Source organism: Ursus maritimus, unplaced genomic scaffold (assembly GCF_017311325.1).
Source record: "Ursus maritimus isolate PB19 unplaced genomic scaffold, ASM1731132v1 scaffold_33, whole genome shotgun sequence".
Classification (NCBI taxonomy): domain Eukaryota; kingdom Metazoa; phylum Chordata; class Mammalia; order Carnivora; family Ursidae; genus Ursus; species Ursus maritimus.
The window spans coordinates 15,349,600-15,375,349 of NW_024425897.1; the positions used below are offsets into that span (position 1 = coordinate 15,349,600).

General features: G+C 50.5%; 1 protein-coding gene across 1 annotated transcript in view; it reads right to left on the reverse strand.

Moving 5' to 3' along the window:
- SRRM4 (serine/arginine repetitive matrix 4) overlaps positions 1–25,750 on the reverse strand; it is a 140,956-nt gene that overhangs the window by 22,364 nt on the left and 92,842 nt on the right. Inside the window, exons 2-7 of the mRNA XM_040619861.1 lie at positions 13,802–13,948; positions 10,129–10,215; positions 8,034–8,105; positions 5,173–5,199; positions 3,348–3,398; positions 174–272 (exon numbers count right to left, since the gene is read on the reverse strand). Of these exons, the coding sequence (XP_040475795.1) occupies positions 174–272; positions 3,348–3,398; positions 5,173–5,199; positions 8,034–8,105; positions 10,129–10,215; positions 13,802–13,948 (483 nt within the window). The remainder of the gene's footprint in view (positions 1–173; positions 273–3,347; positions 3,399–5,172; positions 5,200–8,033; positions 8,106–10,128; positions 10,216–13,801; positions 13,949–25,750) is intronic.

Below are 25,750 nucleotides of genomic sequence, written 5' to 3' on the forward strand. Positions count from 1 at the left end.
GACGGCAGGGGTGGGCACGAGGAAGCACACGTGTACACACACCACTACTGTTGTTCCTAGACATGGAGGCAACTAGTTCCTTTTCTCTACAGGGGTTGCTGACAGAGCCAGGTAGGGGCTGCCCCCCGGGGCAGTGGCTGGGCGGGGAGACTCCCCCAGGTTGAAGGGGTTACCTGCTCTCACAGCTTGAGGAGCGGGACTCGGAGCTCTGGGATCGTGAAGGATAATGGTGATGACGGTGACGATGAGATTTTCGGGGCCGGCTTCGTGATCTTGGAGGGGGTGACGGGAAGCAAGGAAGAGGGGGAGAAGGGGATGGGGGAGAGAGAGATTTTAATCTTGTGACACACACCATCTTTTTGCATCCAAGTCACTGGCCCTCCAGAGTTAGGCATCTCCCCCTATCTGCCCCCCACCCCGCATCACCCCAGCTCTTCCCCTGGGTGTTTGGGGGCTCCAGCCTGCCGTACAGAGCACGAGTAAATGGCAAGGTTTCCTCTGGAGGAGCCGGCCTGGGTGTCAGACTCCCACCCTGCCGAGGCAGCCCTGATGCAGAGTACACGTGGACAGGAGTGTCACCTCCACGAGTCACCTCTCTCCCCCTGAAAGCAGGAGTCTCAATCTCAGCTACCACAATGTGTGAGTCAGTCAGGCGAGAGCTAAAGAAAGAAGTGGCTGTGGGCCTCCAGAATATTGGTGTGCTGCTGGATCTTCTAATTTTTCAAGTGAATGTAGAAATACAGATTTTTTTAATGTTTTTAAAAAATTTTTTAATATTTTTCTTTTAAATGGATTTTTTTTTTTTTTTTTGTAAAGACACTGGGGGAGAAGAAAACACATTTGCAGAGTAAATGAGGCCTTTGGGCTGCCAATTTATAACCTCAGACCTGGAAAATTAAGTCTGGATTCTTCACTTAGAGTCAAAAGCCTACTTTCAGAGTTATAAACATCACTGGCCAACAAAAATTCTAACCACAATTAAAAACAACTACCACTACCGCTAATAACAGTATTATTACAGATTACTTCAATTCCCCCTAAATGATAAATAAAGGACTCAGAAGTAGTAGCAGCAGAGGCAGTGGTCACTGAGGAGGTACAAGGAATGTCAGTGGTTTGGGTCAAGGTGGGAAGCCAGTGGGAGTTAGAGAGGGCTCTATTGGGAGGCAGCCTGCTTATCCCAACAAAGGACTCAGGGATTCTTATTGTGATCATCAGACCATACTCCTTCCCTGTTTGCAACCTTCTTCCCATTGCCCTCACATCAAATCTGCACTCTCCTCTTGAACCCCAAGCACCCCGAGGAGTCAGCCCCTGCAAAACGCTCTAGCTTCCTTGCGTGACCTCTCCTGCCCTGGCTGGGCGGACTCAAGCAAGTTTGAATGGCTCGTATTCTGGCTCGCTTATGTCCCAGTTCACGATGTCCTTGTGACGGTGATGGTGACAGGTAGCCCGTATCTAACACATACTGCCCGCCAGGCACCACAGCCTAAGTATTTTTCTTAAATGGACCCATCTCTTCCTCTCAGCAACCTATGAAGTAGGTTCTCTTATTTCCCAAATGAAGAAACTGAGGCACCGAGTTTAAACCACTTGCCTAACCTGCAGCCTGGAATGGTTACCTCCATCCCTACCCTCCGTCTAGACACTTCCGCCTGTAGGACGCCCCTGCTCGCGGCCAAGGCGCTCTGGGCTCCCCTTGGTCCCCGCTGCTCTGTGACCTGTCCCGTGTCTGCTTCTGTGTTCCGCTGGGAACTGTGAGCTCCTGGAGTCCAGAAGAATATCTGGCTCATCTCTGCCCTTGGGCCAAGCCCAGGGCCTGCCATGTGCTAGGGCCTTATGAAGGGATGTTGAATCCCAGGAGTGATCCCTGTTTTAGAAGCGGCCCTGACCCCGGGACTTGGCCAGAAGAACCATCCTTTATCCTATAGCAGTGCCTTGTTTTCCTTGCTTTTCCCTCCCCTGACTCTTGTCTTTTGGCTTGCGTACCGAGCCATTTCTGGGACTCCTCCAGCTCTTGGCACTGGGGAGGGTGGCCAGCTTGCTGCCCTCGAGTAGGCAGTCTCTGCGTCAGTGGTGATCCGCCTGCCCGCCTCCCTCCATCCTGCCCATGTTCTCCGGGTCTGAGTCGATCCCCTGGCTCTGTCTATACCGCAGCCCCACTGGATCAGTGATGCAGAGGTCTCGGCATATGAACTCTGTCTGCACTTAGCGTGAACACACACTCAATACATATGACCAATAATTGCCTTTTGACTCACTGAACAAGCTTGATGATCGGGAAGTTGTTCCCTGAACTAATTAATTCAAGCTCTACTGCTTCCTTCTGGAGCATTCCCCAGGCCCCCCGTGGGGTGGCTCAAATGTCCTCCTTTGCACTGACCTTGGATGAAGTGACCCTTTGGGCAGCAAAGCGGGTGCCCTCCCTCTGCATCCCTGCCTCCTCTTTTCCCTCCCCAACAGCCAACCGCCTTTCATCCTATTGCCTTTGATCCTCACTTTAGAAGCTTCTTGGCGGGAGATAAAATATGAGTTGATTGGAAAACACATGCACTAACATTTGCAGGGTATAAAGTAGGTGGGTTGTAACTGCATTTACTTTTAATTTGTCTGGGAACTGAACTCTGTAGGCAGCACTAGCTGATTTGAATTTCTACTACCAGCCATAAACCATGAACCAGCTGGGGCCCCGAGACCAGGGGTAGGAGCTTCACTGCCATCTCCATGACGGAAGCCCCAGCAGCCAAGGCTCAGACTCACATGCACACTCACGCCTGCGCTCGTACGTGATCATGCCCCCATCACCACTCACGGCACTCCTGTGTGCACGGGGAAAAGCCAGCCCGCACCCACCCTCCCGATGCGCAATGCCCACAGATAAGTAAGCAGCGCACACGCAGCGTGCAGAAAATTAGCACCTCCATGCACACATAAGCAGGAGCCTACAGGATGCACTCGTGTGAACACACACATACCACACCCACGACCCCTACTGCACATGGGCGTACCCACGGTCACACAGGTGTCTGCAGGATGGAAGAATGTACGGAGATCTACAAACAAGGTGCACGCTACACCTAGACATCCTTCAGGAAAATATACACACGGTGCCCGCCAGGCACACAGATGCACGATGTTCACGGTCATGCACACACACATCGCATACTCTCACATACCAGACCCACAACTGCGGTTCGTTGCACGGTTCTGCCTCTCCCTGCCTCTGCTCCTCTCGCCCACTCCCTTCTCCCTCTCCCTATTTGGCAACTCCAACACTCCAGCTGTTAAGAGGCCAGGCTCCCCACCTCCCCAAACTGAAGAGAATGTTCCAGGTGGTCTCTACTTACTGTTTTTTGTGCCTCTTCTCATCCCTCCTTTTGCTTTTTGGGCTGGAGGAGCTAAAGGAGAAATGGCCAATTAATTGAAAGATGCAAAATTCCAGTTACAGATAAAAAGAAGTCGTTAAAATGCTTAACACACAGTGGCCACCAGATCTGGGCACACTGGGAACAGACGCTAATCATTTCCAAGACCAGAGATGCTGACTTTGCACCCAGCAGGTGCAGCTACAGACGTGGACCCACACACGGACTGAGAATGGGGTGCACTGGGGGCCACGGCCAGCTTTGGCAGCTTAATAAGCACAGTGGTAAATGAAGGTGATACCTGCCACTTTCCGAGGACTTCTTAGAAGTGACCACCCTGCTAGATACTTTTTGTCAGCAAGCTTACTTTATTCTCCCTGCAACCTGTGGGGAGAGGCTTGTTTAACAGGTAGTTATTTTACAGATGTGGAAACTGAGCCTCAGCTAGAATGAGCAGCTTGGCCAGGGTCACACAGGGGAGCTGGGATGTGGCCCCAGACCGTGGATCCCCAGAGTTGCTGTTGACTAATGTTCAGTCAGTTTGTAAGAGAAAAGAATGGAACATGCAGGGAGATACTCTGAGGCTTCACGAAGCTTGGCAGGTGCAGAAACGTTCTGCCCATGGGTATTTAACTATCCGGTTTTGGTTTTTGTTTTTTTAAGTCAGAGGGTTGGGGCATGGGTCCAATGGACAGTGATGAGTCGGGGTCCCAGCATTACCAACGACAGGCCCCAGAGAGTGAATGCTATTTGGTAGTATTGGCTTCAGAGGGTCACCAAGAATGCATGACAGGCCTAGGTCCTGGAGGAGGGGAACCCCTCATCCACCTTGTCCAACTGCAATGGCACCTTGACGTTGGCTGTGCGGTTTCTCTGCACATTTGAGACTCCGCCTGGGCAATGGCGGAGCCCGGGACCTCATTGAGAGATCCAAGTTCACACCCCAGCTCTGCCTCTTAGCCGCTGCGTGACACGAGGCAAGTTACCTGTCCTCTGGAAGACCTGGTTTCCTTGACCGTGCAGTGGGGCCACTGCTCAGGCTGCTGGGCTGAGGGGGTAGATGCCATTGGTAAGTGCTCTCTACCTGGTAACTAGATAAACAGAAGGACTCTGCATTCTGCCAACTGCTCTGGATGTGGCTGTTACTTAAGGCGCCACAGTAGGGTGTCCCGATCCTCTGTCTGCCGGATCTGGGCTTGAATTTTGACTGCCACCTGACTGTGTCTGTGGACACGCCTGTCACATCTCCTGCCTGAATCTCAGTTTCTTCATCTGTAAAATGGGGATAATAAACACATATCCACTGTACCAGGTTATGAGGGAGATCAGCGGAGATTCAACACACACGCACAGAGTAGGGGCTCAGCGCAGGATCCAATATAGCGAGGACCCTGTGGGCGACAGCTCTATTTGTGCTCACTTAGTGTTTCCAGAGTAGTCGGACTGGGCTTCTGTCCCCTGGCTAGTAGGATCTGGGGAGGCTTTGGCGGGATTGGGGGGGGCGGGGCTGAGGTTTCCCAACATGCCCCAATCCAGGATTTCAACGAGGGCCAAAAAGAATGGACTCTGACCAGGGTAGTGAGACTTTCCAGGGAGGGGCATTGGCGGGGGCTGGTCGAGGAGCAGCCAAAGTCAAAAGCTGGCTGGGAACTCTCAGGGAAACCAGCCCAAGGCCTTCATCTTGGAGGAACCTGAGGCCTAGGAAGATGAAGGGGGCGTGCCCAAGAGCACACCCCAGAAGCTGCCTAAAACCTTCTTACGAAAGCAGGAAAGAGAAGCAAGCAGCCAGAGGCGAAAAGATTCTTACCTGTGCCTTCTCTTCTTGGAGAACGACCTGATTAAAGGAATTAAAAGGAAGAGAGGGAGGGAGGGAAGGGAGTGAGGAGGGAGGGAGGAAGGAAGGAAGGGATGGAGGGAGAAGACAATACACATAGGTGAGCTGAGGTTTGTTTTCTTGGGACAAACCCATCGTTGCATTTGTGATCCTGCTACGTGGGGGTCGATGGGGACCCCCTCACAGATTTCAAAGACGATCAAGACCATATGGGAGACACTGGTTTGCATTTTGAATTTCCCGTCAAAATGACCAATGCTTCAGTCCTTACCCCAAATTGTCTGTGAGCCTGTCTCGGACGGGGGTGAATGTGGGGGCCATCGGGAGTACTCTGCCTCCTCCCTGACCTCCAGTCTCACCTTCACCTTTCTCTTCCTACTGGTGGATTCTTTTTTTTTTCCCCATTAGTTTACATGTATTTTTTTTTTTTTTTTAGTCAGCATACAGTACATCATTAGTTTTTGCTGTAGTGCTCCATGATTCATTGTTTGCGTATAACACCCAGTGCTCATTACAACACGTGCCCTCCTTAATACCCACCACCGGCCTAGCCCATCCCCCACCCCCCTTCCCTCTGAAGCCCCCTGTTTGGTTCCCAGAGTTACTGGTGGATTCTTCATCACCGTCCTCCTCCTCAGGCACAACCAGCTCCCATAGGCGGAACGCTCACTGGGCACCAGGCTTTGTGCTAAGCCTCTCACACACAGTCTCACTCAGTCTTTACCCAAACCCTGCGCGGTTCTAACAACCACTTAAAAACACTGAGGCTCCGAGAAGTTAGTTAAGTTGCCCAAGGTCACACAGCTTTACCCATGTAACTCCTGCGGATTCTTCAGAGTTCCACTCCGATATCACCTCCTTGTAGCATTTTCTGAGCCCCTTGGGCTGGTCGGGTGCCAGCTCTCTGCTCCTGCAAGCTTCGGTGAGCTTCTGAGCTTAGCCTTATAGTACACACCTCTGCATATTATTATCCACCTCCCCGACCAGAATGTGAGCAACTCCAGGGCAAGGGCTGGATTTTGGTCACTGCTCTGTTCCCAGGGCCCACATTCCTCATTCATGACACATATTGGGTATTCAATAAATAAGATGTGAAAATGGGATTTTTTGTTGTTGTTAGCCCTGAACCCATGCTAATTGAGGGGAGAAAAAGAAAAATCTATGCACCCTCACCGCTAGCTCCTATCTCAAAAAAACTCAACTATCATTAACCCAACGTCTCAAGAGCTTGGAGAAGCTGGGCCAGAAGGATGGCGGTGCTCGGCAGGTGCTTTGGAAAGGATCAACAGCAGTATCTCCCCCTCCTAATCTCACATTTATGGGCCTCCTTCCCTCTCTACCTCCACCTCCTGGGCTGGCTGAGGCTCGCAGAAAAAGCCTGTTTCTAACCTTCTGGAACAGTCTCTTTTTCATGAGGCGAAACCTTTGAATGAGAAGCCACTTGACTTCCAAGACCTGGTTATGGAAAAGTCCCCCAAACTGGGACAGATCGGTCAGCACAGGAAGGTGACAGGATGGCAGTCTCCGTCAGGGGAAGGCCACTGCCTCCACAGGGGAAAGGCTTCTAACACCAAATGAACAATCTCTGGCTCATCTGCTTGCCCACGTCTTGTGTGAGCACAGACTCAGCATCAGTCGAAAGGTCTGGGCAGGCGGTGGACATGGCAGGGGAAACCAAACTGAGTTGAGACCATTCTGGCAATAAGGGCTGAGACGTGACCACACCCCTGGCTGGGAAGAAGCCACTGTGGGGCAACTTTGGAGCAGGGGTGAGAGGCAGGGGGAAAACCCAAATGAGCCCTTACATTTTGTTCCACTGTGATTGTCTAATGGCACAAGTAATCCAGCACCAATGCAGGGAGATTGGAAGAGAGGGCTGAGCAAAGAGAGGACACACACCGCTCTTTCCCTGTCATCCACAGCCAAACACAGCAAGCAGCTTATGCGGGGAATTTCACACTGCCTGCCCCCAGGGGCCCAGCGGGCTTGTCAACGAGGGGGGCTGTAGCACAGCCCAGCACCCAAGCTCTGTCTACGTGCACCGCAACCCCTCAGCCTCGCTGATGGCTTCCTGTGGGAAAACTGGTCCAGTGAAGACAGCTGCTGATTTTACAGAGGAACTGGAAAACTTGATTGTTTTTTACTGCATAATCTCCCAATTATAAAATGTTGACTTGCCCCATGAACCACAGATCTGAGTCCTCTGGTGTATGTCCTTCCAGTACTTTCCCCCCATACCCACACACACGTGTGTGTAGTTAAGCACCTTTGGAATGTGCGTCCAGTTCACAATGCCCCTTAACTACTGTCCACAGGGGTGGACAATCCCAGAAGCCACGTTTACACAATCCCAGCCTCTAGGACAAGTTGGACTGACCACAGAAGCCCTTCCTTGGGAATTTGGAATGAGGCACAAACAAGACAGAGAGCTGCAGTGTCTTCTTGAGGCTGGGCCGGCTGCACAGAGGGACGGGCACAGGGTGCAGCCGGGTCTCCCCATGTGGAACAGGGACTGTGTATCCTGCTTGGGGTGCTACCAGCTCTCCACTCCTTGGTTCTAGATCCTCACCGAGCCTGGCTGGTCCCTGAGACATTCCTGTCTCCTTATCATCAAGCAAACCCCCTTCAGGCCAGAGTTAGCTTTAGGGGGCCTCGGGTCTTTGCAACTAGAGTTTCAAGTTATACAAGGAAAAGGAGATACCAACACACAGATGAGTATCTTACATAAGTGAAATGATAAGCTTATCACCAGTGAACTTTTGGCGCCCCCCACTCTCACCCCAACCCCCAGCCCACCCAGGGTGTCCCTGTTTGCCAAGGCAGAAGGACAATACCTGTGTCGCTTATGTTTTTTGGAGCCTTTCTTCTTCTTTTTCTTGACAGGCGATGGACTATATGACGGGGACCTGTGGGGGGAGAACACACCGTCAGTGGGAGCTCCTTAAAGACCAGGGCTGGCTTCAGAGACTCTTCTCCAGCCCCCACACAGGGTCTCACACACAAGGATCATATTAATCCTGATATTATCAGTACTTGCATTTACTGATTTGCTATAATCAGACTTACATTTTTTTTTCAATATCTCCCTGTGTTTTATAGGCATTATCTCACTTCATCTTTCCACATGCTTCTTAGCCAGGCATGATGGCTACCTTCCTTTTCCCGACAAGGAAAGGGAGGTTCAGAGAGGTAAAGTGACTTGCCCAAAGACACACAGCTAGGAAGTGGATGAGCCGAGGTTCAAATTGATGACCAGGGCCTTGCTCTCAATCCCTTTATCATCCCTCCTGGTCAGGCCAAATATTTTGAGTCTGCTCTTCTCCCCACCACCCCCTCAGCTATGCCCCTCCTCTCAGATACTTTAGGTCTCTCTTCTGCCTTACCCTAGCTCCCTGGTAAGATCGAGCCCCGGAAGGGGACCTCATCAGGCCGTGGGGGTTCCCCAAGAAACAGAGTCACCCCAGGACCATGATTATGACTATGACTCAAGACTGAGATTCAAGTGACCCGAGTTCCAAACTTGACTGTACCCCTAACTCATGAAGTCACCTTGGGCATGTCACCGCCCATCTCTGGGTCTCTTATTTCCCCAGTGACAAAATACTAAGGTTGAAACAGGTGAGGATGCCAACAGAGAGCAGGCTGGGTGCGAGACAATAGGGAACGGTGGGGACCATGGCGAACCAGAGAGCAACTGCTTCTCAGATCAGCTGAAGATCTCGTGTGGGAATGCAGCCCTGGGCTTCTGGAACACCTGCCTTTTCAGTAGAAGTCCACAGAAAACACATCTTCATGTGTTTTTTAATGTTGGCCACCAATTAAAAAGACAAAAGAACACCTTGCAGGTCAAACAGAACAAATCCGGGGGGGGGGGGAACACAGGGTTGAGAACCTGACTCTTAGGGAACACAGCACCTGTCCCCAAACACATGCTCAGTGGACCTTTATTGAATGAACAACTGAATTAGTGAAGCCTGACTTTCTTCTTTCAAATGTTCTGCCCACCTCTACAATCAGGAACCTCAAGCCGCTTGCACCAATGCATCCCCTCACCCTACAACATATGGCCTTTTTTGGGCCTCGAACCAGGCTAAAGGGGGGTGGAGGTGGCAAGAACCCAGAAAATCTGGAACTGGGGCCCAGGTCATCCAGATACTGCTCTCTGCTGCCCCCTGCAGGCTTCTTCAAACACTGCCTCCGAGGTTAGGTGTGATTTTCAACCCACCATCTGGGTCTGGGATACCGGATGTTATTTTAGTCTAGCGAGTGGCCGCTTAGAAGAAAATCTGGAAATATTTTAAATTTAAAAAGAATAAAAGGAATCGTACATAGAAGAAAATCCATGGGGTACATAAGGGTCTGTTGCTGGCAAAAAAAATATGAAGTCCGTTCGTTATCGCTGGCATTCACCTGCTAGCTGGGAGTAGCAGAATCAACCGAGGAGCCTGGGATCCCTGTAAATTCTGTCACCCCTTCTCTGTGCCCTTCTTTTCTCATCTCTGAAGTGGGAACAATAGTGTTTGGTAAATCGTGGTCAAAGGTGAAAGACATCATGGAGATCACAGTGCTTAGAGCATAGCCCTCCACAGTGCTATGTTCTCAAAAAAAAAAAAATAATATCCATGGCCTTGATAATGCTGATTCACTGGTCATTTACAATGTGCCAGACATTGACAGCGCCTCCCACATCCATTTTTCTCTTATCTGATTCTCACAAAACGCCAGGAGGTAGGTATTATCACTATTTTAGTGACAAGTGGAAACAGGCACAGAGAGGTGAAGGGTCTTGCTTAAGGTCACACAGCTAGTTAAGAGGCAGAGTGGGGATTCGAACCCAGGGGGAGTCACTGTTTGACTCTGAAACCCATTTGACCCCTATTTTGTCCTTTCCCCCATCTTCAAGATCTCACCCCCCTTTAGGACGCTCACCTCCTTCTCTTCTTCCGGGTGGATTTCTTCTTTTTCTTCTTCCCCCTGGAGGAAGGTGGTGGCGTTAAGTCTTTGTCACGGGAGGCACTGTGGGGAGCGTGCACAGAGGTGGGTATTAGAGGACCCAGGATGCCCCAAGCCCCCCAACCAGGGCTGCTGCAGCCAGGGAAAAAGGACCCAGTTCCTTGGAGGATGAAGGACCCATGGCGAATACCTAATTACCACCTCATGGCTGATGTGGTCACACTTCAGATTAAGTGCCTCAAATGAGTTAATGGCGACCTAATGAGAGAGAGGCTCCACCGTTACCCAAACACCAATTGATTATTTAAAACAGTTATAGAGGTTAACTACTCCTTAATAGATTTATTATTGAATTTGCAAATGGCTCACCTTGGTAAATAAATCACTTTTTAAATAATTAATCGGCAGTTCAGCCCCCCTTCTTTCCCCAATACTTCATGTCCATAGTTCCTGCTGGAAATTTAATAGGAGGAGGAAGTTATGTTAAGTAGCAGCTGATTATTAAAAGTATGTTTGCCAAGGTCTAATGTAATGAGATACATATCTTATATCGCTTCACAGAACCTCAAAAACCTCTGCTCTTCAGGAATAATTATTTCTCATTCAATTAAATTCAAATGCTTGGGCTGCAGTTAAATGAAGTCAACTTATCTCCTTTTATAATTGGGGCAGGCTCCAGGGATTTTTTTTTTAAAAAACACTATCCCATGGCAAAAGGAGATGGGTTTGGGATGAAAGACTGCTTGGGAATTGAAGCAGGCCCACCCAGTTGAACTTGACAGGGGAAATGTAATATTAATGAGACTACCATTGTCATTATTAGTGATAACACCACTCCCGTTTATTCGCTTATTATGTGCCAAGCATTTGACATTACCTTTATACTCACAAAAACACATTGAGGGTGGTGTGATTTTTAGGGTCTCATTTTACAGGTGAAGAGCAGAAGGCACAGAATCGTGGCTTGGCTTGCCCACAGCTGCAGTTAGGAAGCAGCCGAGCCGGGATTTGAGTCGAGACCTGTGTGAGTCCCATCCCGAGGGCTTTCCCACACAATCAACTGCCTTCTCAAACTTGGGTATGCGGACATTCTTTTGGAAATCACCCAGCTCTTCCCAGACCATCATGCGATGCGGCCGTACTCATACTTCATTCTAAGAATTTGGATCATTATGGTTGGTGGAAAAAATGCCCAAGTGAATAGACTGTATGTGAAGGTCTCTGCATGGCCAGTAAATGGAAATCATCTAGCTATATGAAGAACATTTTTAAGAGAGTCAGGTTTATTTAAGCAGGTTAAAATAAAATACACACAGGGATAAAGGACCAGCTACTACTCTACCCTCACATGTTATGAAGCATAAAGCACGGCGCACATACCCGGGAAGCAAACAGGCTGCTGGTGTAAATACGGTAGCCCACGTCCAGATCTCTCCGGCAACAAGTGCTCCACAGAGAAAGGCCTAATAAATACTTGTTGGGTGACCAAATGAGGGATGGATGGATGAAAGAATTGAGCCTCTTGCTAAATTATCTTGTTTCATATAAATACTTCCCAGGGTAACTGTTGCCAAGAATTTGAGAGGAAAAAAAAAAAACCCCAAAACATTTAAGGGAGAAATAAGAGGGAAAAAAAAACCCTTAAAACTGTGTCTTATAAAATAGACACATTGGGTTCCCAGGGAAGCAGGTTTGGGAACCACTGTCTTACACTCCTACGTGAGTGATGGAGTAAAACGGAGAAAGACCTTGAATTTGGATAGATTTGAGGTCTGCGAGAAGAGGAAAATTAACCCCTTCCGCGGATCCCCAATGCCTTTCTCGAGGTCGATCTGCATTTCTTCTACTGTTTTCTCCCTCCTGCACCTGTGTGTCTAGGTGCGCCGTCCCGGCAGGGCTGGAGGGGCCGGGATAGTGGTTACGTGAGTGGAGCCCGGTTACACAAGCAGCAGGGAAAAAGGCCACCGTTAAGTGTGCAGTGATGACCTAAAGTGGTTCGGTGCACGGTGGTCACATATGCAGAGAGTATGCAACAGTCAAGAATGCTGGTTCCAGAAGCTGCCACACCTGCGTTTACATTCCTGCTCCATTGCCTCCTAGCTCAGCGACCTGAGTATCATTTTCATCATCTGGGAGATAGGAATAAAACATGATACCTGTGTCCTAAGTTTAGTCACAAGAAACGAGGACCTCACTCATGCAACGTGCCCTGGTCTGGCACGGAGCAAGGTTAGGTAAATGTCCTTTCTATTATTATAATTATGCATAATAACACAACTACCATTTAGTCACTGATTCTATGCCAAGTGACTTTTATGATCACTTTTAACATAATCACCATTATGATGCTTTTTATCATATCAGATAGTGGGTCTTCTTCAGAATTCAGGTTCTTAAATAGATAACCCTGTTCATGGGCCTCAGAGATCTAGGAATCCTGTAATGGTACATGGAATTTGGGGAATATTCCTGGGGCATAGACACTTTGCCTGGGGGCAGCACTTCTAGCTTCCATGTAATTCTCAAATGGGCTTAGAACCTCTGCCTTAGGAAACTAAGAACTCTAGGACGTAAGGAGAGAATCTGGCAGATCAGGGGTCCTCAGGCTAATCTTGGCCCTATCATGTATTGTCCTCAGTTTCCACATCTGTAAAATGGCTTTGACACCCTCTGATTCAACAGGAAGAGGCAGGGATTGTATCCGGGGCACACTGCCGGAAAGGACACTAAATTCATTTTCCACCTGTCACTGAGGGGGTAGGTACAAGCCCAGGGCAGCGACACAGCGGCAGGTTAGTTTGAGGAGTAGGAATAAAGCTTTCAACCAGCTGGTGAAGCCAGATTATAAAGATCATGCTAACAAAGTTGATTCTCCAGAGGCCAGAGACAGATTAGGCTTTATATGTGCACAGTGCAAAATTGAGAAGAAGTCAGGGGATAGGTTGGTTTTTTCATTAGCATCAAAGTAAAATGTGGTAGGTGTTCGTCCAGGATTTAAGATCAGAGGGATCCTAGTTCAAAACTTCACTCTGCCACTTACTGGCTGCCGTGTTTTGGGCAAGTCATGTTACCTCTCTGAGCCTCAGTAAAATGCCGTGTCTTCAGATACCAGCACAGTGCCTGTCACTAGTGGGTGCTCAAGCAATCCTGGTTGAATATCTGAATATAAGGAATGAACACAAAGATCTGAATCTCAGGAGATAGATGTGGGCTGAAGTCATGACTTGGAAATCAGTGGCTCATAGAGTCGCTAAATAGGACAGGAACTAGCTCTATTATTTAAGGCAGGGGCAACAAATTGTGGCCCCCAGGCTGAATCTAGCCTGTCTCTTATTTTTATAAATAAAGTTTTATTGAAACACATCTATGCCCATTTGTTTACATATGGTCTGTGGCTGTTTCGGGGCTACAATGGTGGGATTGAGTAGTCGTGGCACAGACCACCTGGCCCTCACACCTAAAATATTTGCTATCTGGTACTCAACAGAAAAAGGAATTTGCTAACTTTTGATTGGATTTAAGGGTCTGAAAGAGGAAACTGCAAAAGAGAAGTGGGTGGCAAGAGTGGCCAGGAAGACAAACTTCATTTCTGCATCCTCAACTTGAACTTCCTCACTGGACCAAAGAGAGGGTGGGGGCAGCATCTCACCTGCGTGCTCCGGCAGGACTGAGCTCCCGGCAGGCCTTGTCTCTCTCCCAGCTGCTGGTGCCCAAGGCCTCGGTGGCCAGATGCTGGCTCAGCTTTTCCGAGGGTCCATCCTGAGCTGGAACCAGAGTGCTGCTCTGGGGTTCTGTCCTACAGGGGAACAAATAAGGAGACAGAAACTGTTAGGATATGACAGGGTTTTTTGTTTTGTTTTGTTTTGTTTTTTTAAGGGAGAGAGAGAGTCTGCACATGAGTGGAGGTGGGGAGGGGCAGAAGGAGAGGGAGAAAGAGAATCTTAACTCAGGGCTCAATCTCACTACCCTGAGATCGTGACCTGAGCTGAAATCAAGAGTCAGACGCTTAACCAACTGAGCCGTCCAAGTGCCCCAGGATGACAGATTCTTAGCGATCATCAATCATTCACACAGATCCTAATATTTCCCAACTTTCCTTGCAGTTAGGTTGGGACCACGAGAGATTATCTCTGGCCACGGGTCTCTGGGTGGGAGTGACATGTGTTGCTTCTGGCTTGAGGCAGTAAGGTCTGCGTGCCTTCTCCAGCTTCCTCCCTCTGCTGCAGTGACCCTGCAGGCCACACACCCTGAAAGGTGAAGCGAGCGGGTGGAGGAGAGATGCCTGAGCCGCGTCAGACTTTGCATGTCAGAAACGAGCCTTAGTCAGGTGAAGCCACCGAAACTCTGGGGTTTATCTGTTACTGCGGCATCGCCTGGCCTCTCCTGACTGAACCGCAGGGAGAGGGGAAACCAGTGTTGCACTTCCTTGCTCAAAACATAAGTGTCTATGGAACATAAGGAGTAGGAAGATCAGTAGGAGAAGAAAGGGATAAAGAAGGGGGGTAATCAGAAGGGGGAATGAAGCATGAGAGACATGGACTCTGAGAAACAAACTGAGGGCCTCAGAGGGGAGGGGGGTGGGGGAATGGGATAGACTGGTGATGGGTAGTAAGGAGGGCACGTATTGCATGGTGCCCTGGGTGTTATGCGCAAGTAATGAATCATGGAACTTTACATCAGAAACCAGGGATGTACTGCATGGTGACTAACATAATAAAAAATATTATTATATAAAAAAAAAAACCATAAGTGGACGCCAAAGCATGATAGGATTAGTTCCAACTCCCCTTTGCCTGTTCTGTCCCATTTCCCGTCCTTATCTTTGTAGGGAATGGATATCCCTGGATTCAAACACTATGTTCACTGTTTAGTAACAGAGGACTCAGTTTCTCTGTCTTGCAGTTTCCTGACAGATTAAGATAGGGAATAACATTAGTCCTTATATTGTTGAATTGTTTATGAAGACAAAATAAGATAACATAAAGCAAACAAAAAGGCCATTCTGTTTCCCTTTACTTCCTTGTGAACCAAACCTCCACTCTGGTGTCCTAGCAGGTACAAAGCCACCTAGTTGGGACACAATCCCCATGAAGGCTTGAAGTTCCCTCCTCTGCCTCTGAGAAGAGCCCCAGGCAACTCTAGGAAATGACCTGAGCCCCACCTCCTCCTTTGAGTCCCGGAAAGGGGAGGGAAGTCGCCTAGGTACTCAGTCTTTAAAAACACCGCCACTCACACCTCCTGGCCCCCAACCAAGAGGAGTCCAGAGTTGGAGAGGCACAGGTGGATCTGGCACCATCCAGCACACTCCCCTCCCTCCCCTCCTCACCCTGCCTGCAGCGTCCAGATCAAGCACTGATCAAGGCCATTAGCATTTCTCTTGCACCAAGCACCTGCAGCCAGTGCATGGAGACTGGTTTTACGACTCAGGATGAATGCATCTGATAAGCCCCCTGCTCCTTAGGGCTGCCCAGAGAGCAGGCCAAACCCAGTCAATATTGAAGGAAGGGCAGCAAAACACATCCATCTCTGTCAGCTGCTTATCAGTGCATCTTTAGAAGCAGAGCTGATGAGGCTGCAAGCCCAGGAGGGACGGAGATTCTTGTCAGGGCTGTCCAGCCCTCCTCACTGCCAACTCTGGGTTTCCAGAACTCCAGGCTTCCCTACACCTCCCTGCCCTGCTTCTCCTACCATGAGGGTTCCATTCCCATGCCTCCAGTCTATTCATGTGGAATGCTGTCCTGGCTCTTCTCAAATGACTCCAAACTTGCAATGTCTGCCCAGCTCCCAGCAAGGCTTGCCTCTTCCCATGCCTGACCTGATCTAACCTGTGTCTGGGCCAGTTCTAAGTGTGGGGCTGCAGCAAATAAGAGGGAGGTGTCCTCTGGGATAATGGAGTTTACATTCTAGATGGGGGAGCAGGTATAAGCACATACACAAGTAATAATATGACTTATTGGATGGTAATAAATTATGGAGAGAATAAGCCAGTGTAATGGGAAGGGGTGACTGTTCTTTTACACAGAGTATCAGGACGGCCACTCTGGGGAAGTCATCAGATGGAGGCTTAAAGGATTAGGGACTAACCTTGCAGTTTGTGGTGGTTTTAAAATGTGCTCACAGATTCTTTGACAGCCCTGCCATCAAAAGAGGAAACATAATTTCCCTCCCCTTGAATACCGGCTGGGCTTAGTGATTCACTTTTAATGACTAGAAGGTAGTAGAAGTGATAACGCATGGCTTCCAAGGAAAGGTCACAAAGGCAGCTTCTGCCTTGCTCCCTTTGGATTGATCACTCGAGGGAAGCTGTCACCATGGTGTGAGGACACAGGCAGCCCTGTGGAGAAGCCCTCGTGAAGAACAGCTGAGGCTTCCTGCCAACGGCCAGCACCCACCAGCCACGTGGCCACACCGCCTCGGCAGTGGATCCTCCAGCCCCAGTCAAGCCTCAGATGACACTGCAGCCCTGGCTGATGTCGGACCGCAGTCTCACGTGAGATGGTCAGCCAGAGTCGCCCAGCCGAATTCCCGACTTGCAGGAACTGTGAGACGTTGTTGGTTGCTGTTCTAAGCCACAAAGATTTGGACAGTAACCTGTGGCCTGGTAACATACCAATTCTACACGGGTTATCTGAGGGAAGTGGGAAATGTGTGCTAGGCAGAAGGAATGGCAGGTTCTTTATATAAAGGGTGGCAAGCAGGGCTGGAGTGAGTAGAGGAGAGACCAGAGATCGGGTCTTGTAGGTCATAAGACTCTGGCTGAGACGGGATGCCTTTTGAACAGGGGAGTGAAGTGGTCCGGCTTACATTTTATAAAGCTCCCTCCAGTCGCCGAAGACACTGGACAGAGGGAGGAGCAACAGACACGGGGAGACTAATGGGCAACTGTCCAGGCTCTGATCAGTGGGTCAGCGATGAAGGTGAGGAGATGTGGTCAGGCTCTGAGATTTGAAAGCAGAACTCGCATCATTTGCTGCTGGTTAAACGTGGGACGGGAGAGAATAAGGGAAAGGGAGGGGTCAAGGACGACTCCAGGGCTTTGAGCCTGAGCCAACCGGCAGGACGGAGTCCCCACTGATGAGGGGGAGATGGTGATGTCGGGAGCAGACTTCTGGGGCGATGTAAGCCTGTTCTAGGAGGTGAAAGTCCCTTCGCTACTATGACTGCGAGCTCTAAGTATGCGCTATCGACGTCCAATGGTCTCTCGCACTAGACGATGAGCTCCCTGGCAGCGGGACCGCGTCTCACCTCCCCAGAGCCCGCCGCGTGGGAAACACTCAACACTTGCCCAGTGAATAAATGAGCCCATGCACTGGGTAAAGAGAACTCACATTTGTTTCAAAAAGTTAGAAAGGGCTTGTGAGATGGCCTGCGCTAATCCCTTCATGTTCTAGCTGGTGGAGGTGAACCAGCCACTGCCTTGGTCAGCTCAGCTCAGCCAATGCATTTCCTGTTCTACCCCCTATTTCTCTTAGAAAAGTGATCTGGGAACTTATCAACGTATATGTGTCTTGCCCAGGAAGTGGGCCTTGAGCTGGACGCCCACAAGAATGGAATTTCGGACTCTGGGGCATTACAGAAAACCATTACACAAATCTGTATCAGACGCAAGGCCTCGAAAGGAAAATAAGAACAAAAACCAACAAACTGACGTGAGCAATTTGGCAGTGAACGAATCCATGATGAGTGAGTGCTGGCGTTGTGTGGACAGTCTCAGCGACTTCGCTAATGGCGGGAGTGGAGGCACGGGTTATCTGCAGTGCAGGGACAGGGGGAATGCTCCTGCCAGGCAACAGGGGACAGGGCGTAGGGTGAGGACGCCGCCTCATCCATCATGGCCAGTATCAGGGGTGGGAAAGTCCCGATGACGGTTTGAAGAGGAAGGTACCCGAGTTGGGCATTTATGACCTGACCTCCCTGACACGGGCAATGGCTCTCACCTTCTGTAGCACTGGCCGCTCCTTCCTTGCGGTAAGGACCCCAGCCAGGATCTTGCAGTAAAACAAACACACACCAGACAAAGCCAGAATTAATTCTTCTACCAGGCAGACACGGAGTTGTGAGGGCAGGAAGAAAGGAATTCCCCATAACATCACAGAACTTTTAAGATCCTTTTTCAAGATGTTCTGACACGTTGCTTCTCTGCTTCCTTAAAACTGAAAGAGACTCAGGGACCATGTAGTCCCAGGTTTCCAAAACCTCGCACGCTGTCAGAGGTTACCAAGGAGCTGTAAAAATACGACTTCTCAGTCCCATCCCAGCCATAATAAATAAGAGTCTCAAAGGGGCGAAGCCAGAAATATGCATCTTAAAGAAACATCCCTGGTAATCTCGCTGGCTGCCTCCGGATTGAGAGGAAGTCCAAACCAATTACCAGAACAAAAAGGCTCTGCATGATCTGGCCTCTGCTGGCATTCTAGATCTCATCTGCTACCCTTCTCTCCTCCCTTCCTCGGCTCAAGCCACATGGCTTCCTCGCTGTCCCTCACATGGGACAGGGCCTTTGCTCAGAGCCTTTGCCCTTCTGTTCCCTCCATTTGGCATGCTGTTCCTGCAGTTCTTTGCATGGCCCCATCCTTCCTTTCATCCACATGTCACCTCCTCGGAGAGGTCCTCTCTGTCCCGCTATGTGATTTTGCCCCTCTGTTCACGGTCTCCAGCACAGCAGTCTTCTGTGCCTTCCTCCAGGACATTTGCCACTGTTTGAAATGACCATTTTTTATGTTTATTTGCTAAGCATTTGTCTCCCGGACTCGGACGTGAGCTTCATGAGAGTGGGAACTCGCCTCTTTTCCCACCACTGAATCCCCAGGGATATAGTGCCTGGCACAGTGTGCCTTTTGGCTCAATAAACATTTGTTGAATGAATGACTGGATGGATGGATGGATACGTGATGACTGCCGGATCCCGCGTGGAACCACCGATCAGAGTCAACCTCTCCTATGTATAATGAAGTACTGGTCCAAGGAGAGGGGCCCGTCTGAGGTCACCCAGCATTTCAGCGGACTCAGACCTCAGCCATGGTGCCCCCTCCCCCCCACGATACCCCCACCCCTCTCTTCCTTCCCTGCCTCCTGCTCTGCACCCTTGCAGGGCTTTTAAGAAAAAATCCGTGTTCTCTCTTTGCCGAGGAGTCCCGGCAGCTGCCTCGTTTTTACCACACGGCCCTTCGATGTTGCATAAAAAAAAAGCACTTAAAAGGAGGCGAGATCTTCAGGGGACAGCTAAAACAGTGAAGTCAAGGGCCGGCACACTCCACTTCACAGAGGGAGGGAGGGGGCCTTGTGTGCTGAATTCCTCAAGGCCTTCCAGCTCTGCTCCTGCTAATCAGCGACCTGGAGCTTAGATGCTGCTCTCCGTAGTCATGGCAACCAGCAGATTCCCAGCCTCTGATAAAAGTCAGGCCTGAACTTTCTACAAAACTCTCCAAGATGCCCGGCTCCCTAGCTGCTTCCCTGCTTCTCGCATCAAAGCACCCCGCTCCCAGCAAAGTGCTCATCTGGCCCTGAGTTGGGTACAGATCCTCCTCGTGCCCCAAGCACCAGATTAAGTTAAACACCAATTGGGGAATCAGAGACAAACAGTGCAGGAAGGGCCCCCAGTCCTGGATGTCCTCTGACAGAGTGGGGAAACTGAGGCCCCAAGAGGGGGACTCGGCCAAGGCCTCACGATGAGTGACTCATGTCAGAGCTGTGGCTGGAACCGTGGCCTTTTGTCCCTGAGTCCAGTGCTCTTTCCATGTGACCTGATCACAGCGGCAGGCGGTGTTTATCAAGCACTGGCTCTGCACCAGACACGGGGCCCATGCACCATCTCCGTTAAGCCTCCACAGAAAGCTGGGAACAGGCGTGGGCATCCCTACTGAGACCCGGGGATAGCGAAGCGGCAACAACACTAGCTACCCTGCCTGTTTGTAAGCATTAGCTGAAGAAAAAGGAGAGCAATCTGGAAAACGCTTTAATCATGTAAGGAGATGAGTGGGAGTATACGGTGAATCCTAGTAATTTCATTGCAAGACAGGGACTTGCTTTATGTGTTTGGAGAAGGGGCTGTATCTCGAGTTTGGCCTGAATGTTATATTCCACAAATAGGAATGGCATTTGGTCATTGGATTGGGGACACTTTTTGCCTCCGTCCCACTAACAGCTTCTCCTGGGTGTAGAGCACTAATCCAGTGTCTCAACTGATGTTGACGACCCTCTGCACGGTACCCAGTTTAGTGAACTTCTCCCCGTTACGCAGAGGAAGGCACTGAGACCTGGAGAGGCAAAGGGTCTTGCTTTCCATCCAACGCTTATTACCCAGGTTCTTGTTCTGTACTTGTATTCAGGCCTGTGAATGATCTAGCCTTGTCCTCGCACTTGGCTAGACACCTACCATCTACCTGTTTCAGGAGAGAGAGAGGGCCCATACCTTCGGCTCATGAGTCCACCAGAAAGCTCAACGCTTATCATGGGGCAGACCCAGCCCACAGACAAGATGGATCTGGCTGACTTGTGCCTTGGTTTCTGGGGCTTCAGTCCTGGCCTGAGGTCTTGGTACCAAGTCCTTTCCAAGGTTAATTCAGCCTGGTGAGGGGTCATCTGCAGGAGCTGTGACTCTCTGAGCTTTGCAGTCATGGCTAGGAAGAGTATCGGAGCTTGGGGGAAGACTGGGGATTCCTGAGAGCCACTCAGGGAGACATCACGGGAGTCAGTAATGCTTATCCTCGTAGGAACTGAATGAGAAATGAGAAGTCTTAAGAAGCTAGCATCTCCCTCATTATTTCATTCCTTTATGCAACAGCTGTTTGCTGAACACCTACCTAGCATCAGATTTCAAGGACTGTAAAGTAACTAAGACTTGCTTCTCCCCTCAGCCTGGAAGGGGAAGACAGATCCCTCAACTGGGAATGACAGTTCGGTACAGTAATCTCAGAGCGCCACGGAACCCGAGAGAGAGCACCTAGTCTAGCCTTGGGCACGTGGGCAGGTGGCCATGGAAGGTGTCCTAGAAGATGGATGCAAACTGGTCAGGAGACTGGAGTGCAAAGGACATGGCAGTGAACTTCGCATAACCCCAGAGGCGGCAGATGTGAGCCAGATGAGGCAGAGGGGTGGGAGGGCGGAAAGCAGGAGTGGAGACCGGTTTATTTCACTGAGCAAAATGCCCTTAAGGCCCATCCACGTTGTCACAAATGGCAGGATTTCCTTCTTTTTCGTGGCTGAATAGTATTCCATCATGCAGACATAACACATTCTCTTCATCCCCTCACCCACTGATGGACACTGATGGTGCTTCCATGTCTTGGCTACTGTCGGTAACGCTACACTGGACATGGGGTGCAGGGAAAAAAGAAGCTGAGACTGGGGAGGAGGACAGGGCCTGGGTCCTTCAGAGTCATGTGGGGGACAGACAGGTGCTTATCACACCTTCCTGTGCACGTGAATCCCCTGGGGATCTTGTTAGGCTGGGCCCTAACTGAGCAGGTCTGGGTTAGGGCCTGAGCTTCTGCCCTTCTAACCAATGCCCAGGGGCTGCTGTGGCTCCCAGAACCACACTTTGAATAACCAGACTGTAGATTTTACCAAGGATTGATTCGGACCCGACCCTGAGGGCTGGCCGACACACACAAGGCCAGCCCTCTAGCACATTCTCTCTTCCACAAGGATAACAACGGTTTCGTTCAGCTCTCCGGGCTGAGAGCGTGTGTGTGAGCATGTGTATGTGTGTGTGGTAAACACTCTTGTATATCACAAATTGTCCAGTTCCCGAGTTCAGGTCAAAAGACAAAGGAACCATATGGAGAAAAATCAGCTCAGCATTTCTTACCCAGCTCAGCCAAGCAGGTCAGGCCCCCAACATGCCTGGGTTGCGGACTCTCATCACTGAACACATCCACCCTCTGCCCTCCCATCAACCCTAAACTCAGCCAGTCGTTTCTCCCTCCTCAGGCTGGCCTTTCGATTGCCTGTTTGCCTAGGGAAAGAGGGCAAATGGCTGAGAGGGGGAATGCGTTTGATTCTTGGGACTGCCTGGCAGGCAGGCTGCCCCCAACTTGGGAAATGGCCGAGTTCCAAAATGCTGTGGTTTTCCACTTGAACGGGTTGCAAAGAGTAATTCGGTGATGTTGAGAAAGTGCACAGGTCCTGGGGTCCTACTGACCCGGGTTCAAGCCCTGATCCCGCCCAGCTGTGTCACCACAGGCAAGAATAACATCTCTGGCTCCAGCCCAGGGCACCCTCAGGACCTTTCTACTGGCTGGAATTGCAGATAGGGTTTAGATTTCTCCAAGAAGCGGGAGTGGCTGACTATATTTTCTTGCTGGGGGCGGGGGGGGCTGTGCTAGGTGAGTGCCTTTGGGCATCATTACAGCCACTGCTGGAGGTACAGGGCAAGCAAGATCTGCTGGGAACAGGACAGAAGCCTCCAGCCCAGGGTAGGAGGGGCCTTGTTTTGAGAGGCAAGAGAAGTAAAGACTGGTCCCAAGAAGGCCCGAGAAGTGCCACGAGGCACTTACTTACTCTTCATTCAGTCACTGATTCAACAAGTATTTACTAAGCACCTACTACGTGTAGGCCATGTTCTAGGCACCGGAGACACAACAGAGAACAAGGCAGAAACAACCCCTGTTTGGCGGAGCTTGCGTTCTACTGGGATGGGCAGAGGGAGGAGGAGCAGAAAATACATGCAATTAAGTGGTAAATACACAGGCTATTGGAAGGTGCATAGAGAAGAGAAATGGAGGATAAGGAAAACTGGGAATGCCACTGGGAGAGGGCTGGAATTTTCAGTGGGGTGATCAGAGGAGGCCTCCTTGAGAAGGTTAACATCTGAGCAAGACTTGAGGGTGCCGAGGAAGGGAGGCTCGTGCCTGTCTGGAAGAAGAGCATGACAGGCAGAGGGCACGGCCAATGCAAAGGCCCTGAGGTGGGAACATACTAGATGCCCTGTGGCTAGAGCTGAGTGAGTAGGCGGGACAAAGTTTGGGGGGTGGGGTATCAGAGAAGTAATGAGGGACCAGATCATGGACAGGCTAGTGGACCACTGCAAGAACCTGACTTTTTGGCTGAGTGAGAGGAGAAGCCAGTGGAGGGTTCCAAGAAGAAGAAAGATGAGATCTGACTTAGGCTTTAAAGGGTCTCTCCGGAGCCTTGCTGAGTGTAGTGGGCCAGGGAGCTGGGATAAATACAGGAAGACCAGCTGGGATTGTCGCAACAACCCATCTAAGAGAAGATGGTGGCTGGGGTCAGCGTTATCACTGCTGTAGTGGGGAGAATGGTTAGATTCTGGACACAGACTGAAGTTGGAACCAACCGAGTTTGCTCAGGGACTGGGTATATGGCAGGGTGAATGAAAGGGGTCAGGGTGACTCCAGGGCTTTGCTCTGAGCAGCTGAGAAGATGGAGCTGCTGGTTACGAAGCTGGGGATGGCTGTAGGGGAAGAAGGGTGTTAGGGATGCCGGTTAGACACCCATGTGGAAATGGCAGGTGACAGCTCAGGACCCAGGGCTGGAGTTCAAAGAAGACATTAGCGCTGGGGAAGTGCATTTGAGAGATGTTGGCATTTAGACGGCATTCAAGGCCGTGAGATTGGATCTTCTTGGGGGTAAGATGCAGCACCTCGCGAGAGTGAGGTGGGAAGCTGAGGAAGGAAGGCAGCTCCATGCCAGTGAGGTTCTGGAATGACAAGATGGCTCAGTAGGAGTGTCCCCACCTGGTGGACCGGCTCTTAAGATACATAGTTGACCGTTGAGCAACACGGGGTGGGGGCGCCGATCCCCATGCAGTCGGAAATTTATGTATCACTTTTGACTCCCCTAAAAGTTAACTACTAATACCCTGCTGCTGGCCAGTTGGCCTTACCAATAACATCAACAGTCGGTTAACACATATTTTGTACATTATATGTATTCTAGACTGTATTCTTACAACAAAGTAAGCTAGAGAAAAGAAAATAAGAGCATCATAAGGGGGCACCTGAGTAGCTCAGTGAGTTAAGCACCAGGGTCATGATCTCAGGGTCCTGGGATTGAGCCCCATGTCAGGCTCCCTGCTCAGTGGGAAGTCTGCTTCTCCCTCCTCCTCTGCCCTTCTCCCGCCCCTGCTCCTCCTCTCTCTCAAATAAATAAATGAAATCTTAAAAAAAAAAAAAAAGAACATCCTAAGGAAACTACATCTACAGGACTATGCTGTATTTATGGAAAAGAATCCAGATAGAAGGGGATCCTGTGTGGCTCACAGGTCAGCTGTGCTCAGAAGGCATCTGACTCCTCCCATTCATTCATTCCTCAGCTAGTCCTTAATTCTGTTGAGCGTCATCTTACTTCTGGGGGAGGGTCATACAAGATGCTCCAGACATGCTCCTTCCCCCCACGGAGGCCCTCCTCACAGTCCAGAGGAAGACGTGGGTCAGGTTCATGAGAAACTCTCAGGAGCCGAAGTGACCCAGGAGAGGGTGGGCACAGCATGGTGATCAGATTCATCAGACAGACTCTGCCCGGCCACTCACCAGCTGTGTGACCTTGGGCCAATCTCCTCACCTCTCTGGTCAAACACAAATCGCATGCACCACAGGGGGCCGTCATGAGAATAAAATGGCGCTTATGTGGTGCCACTTTAAATCCCAGCCACACTTTCCAGGGCAGGTCACATTGTTCTCCAGCCTCACTGCTGATTCTGATCCCCTTTCCCCAGACGGCCCAAGGCAAAGGATTCTGGGAAGGGGGAGGGCAGGGAGGTTGGCGTGCCCTTGAGTGTCTAAGGAGCTCCTCCCTCCCCCCCCCCCCCCCCCCCCCCCCAGCTAAGTGGCTGCTTCAGAACCTAGCAATGGCCCATTCCATGCTATGTTCCCGCGTCTTTCTGTCTCAACAGCCCAGGGATGAATTTGTCTCTCCCTGTTGTGCCAGAGCCACCCACTGGACTCCTTCGTCAGCTAGAACTACAGTTGGGACTCATGGGGCTTCTGAGAGTGTGGTGCAATTAGGATCCTGTATTGTTGCACGCGCGCCTCCTTCCGCAGGCTGAGCTTTGGAAGAAAATTCCTAACAAGCAGAGAGTAAGCTGCCACTGAAATCTGCAGAGAGGACAGAACAGACAAGCCACAAATCTCGATGGCAGGCGGCGAGCAGGCAGTGAGCTCCTGAGGTCTGGGCTCGTTAGTTTTAAAATAACACAGCAGAGCAGTGAGATAAAGGGCTTCAGTGGGGGAAGCTGTCAGACACCTAGCCTCACACTGTTGGAACCACTGCAGGGGCCCCATCTCTCCTCCCCTGGGTTACAGAAGCAGACTGCCAGCTGGGGCAGTGGCTGTGCAGCCAGATCACAGAGTTGGAGCTTGTCAGAGTGAGGTCAGGCCTTGGGGAACTTTGAACCCAAGCCTGGAGAAGCTGAAGTCTGGCGGGGGTGGGGGTGGGGGTGCAAGCACTACGCTCGAAGACACTTGACAAATTAGGAGCTAAGCAAGGACCCCACTCTTGGCCAGATCCTAAGCAAATGGGAATATTGGCTGCAAATGCCTCACAGGTGCCCCTTTCCAGAAGGTTCTGTCCACCCCTGGGTGGGGTAGGAAGGCGGTCCACAGCCGATGACTAACTGACATAGAAGTACAAAAGACCTGCC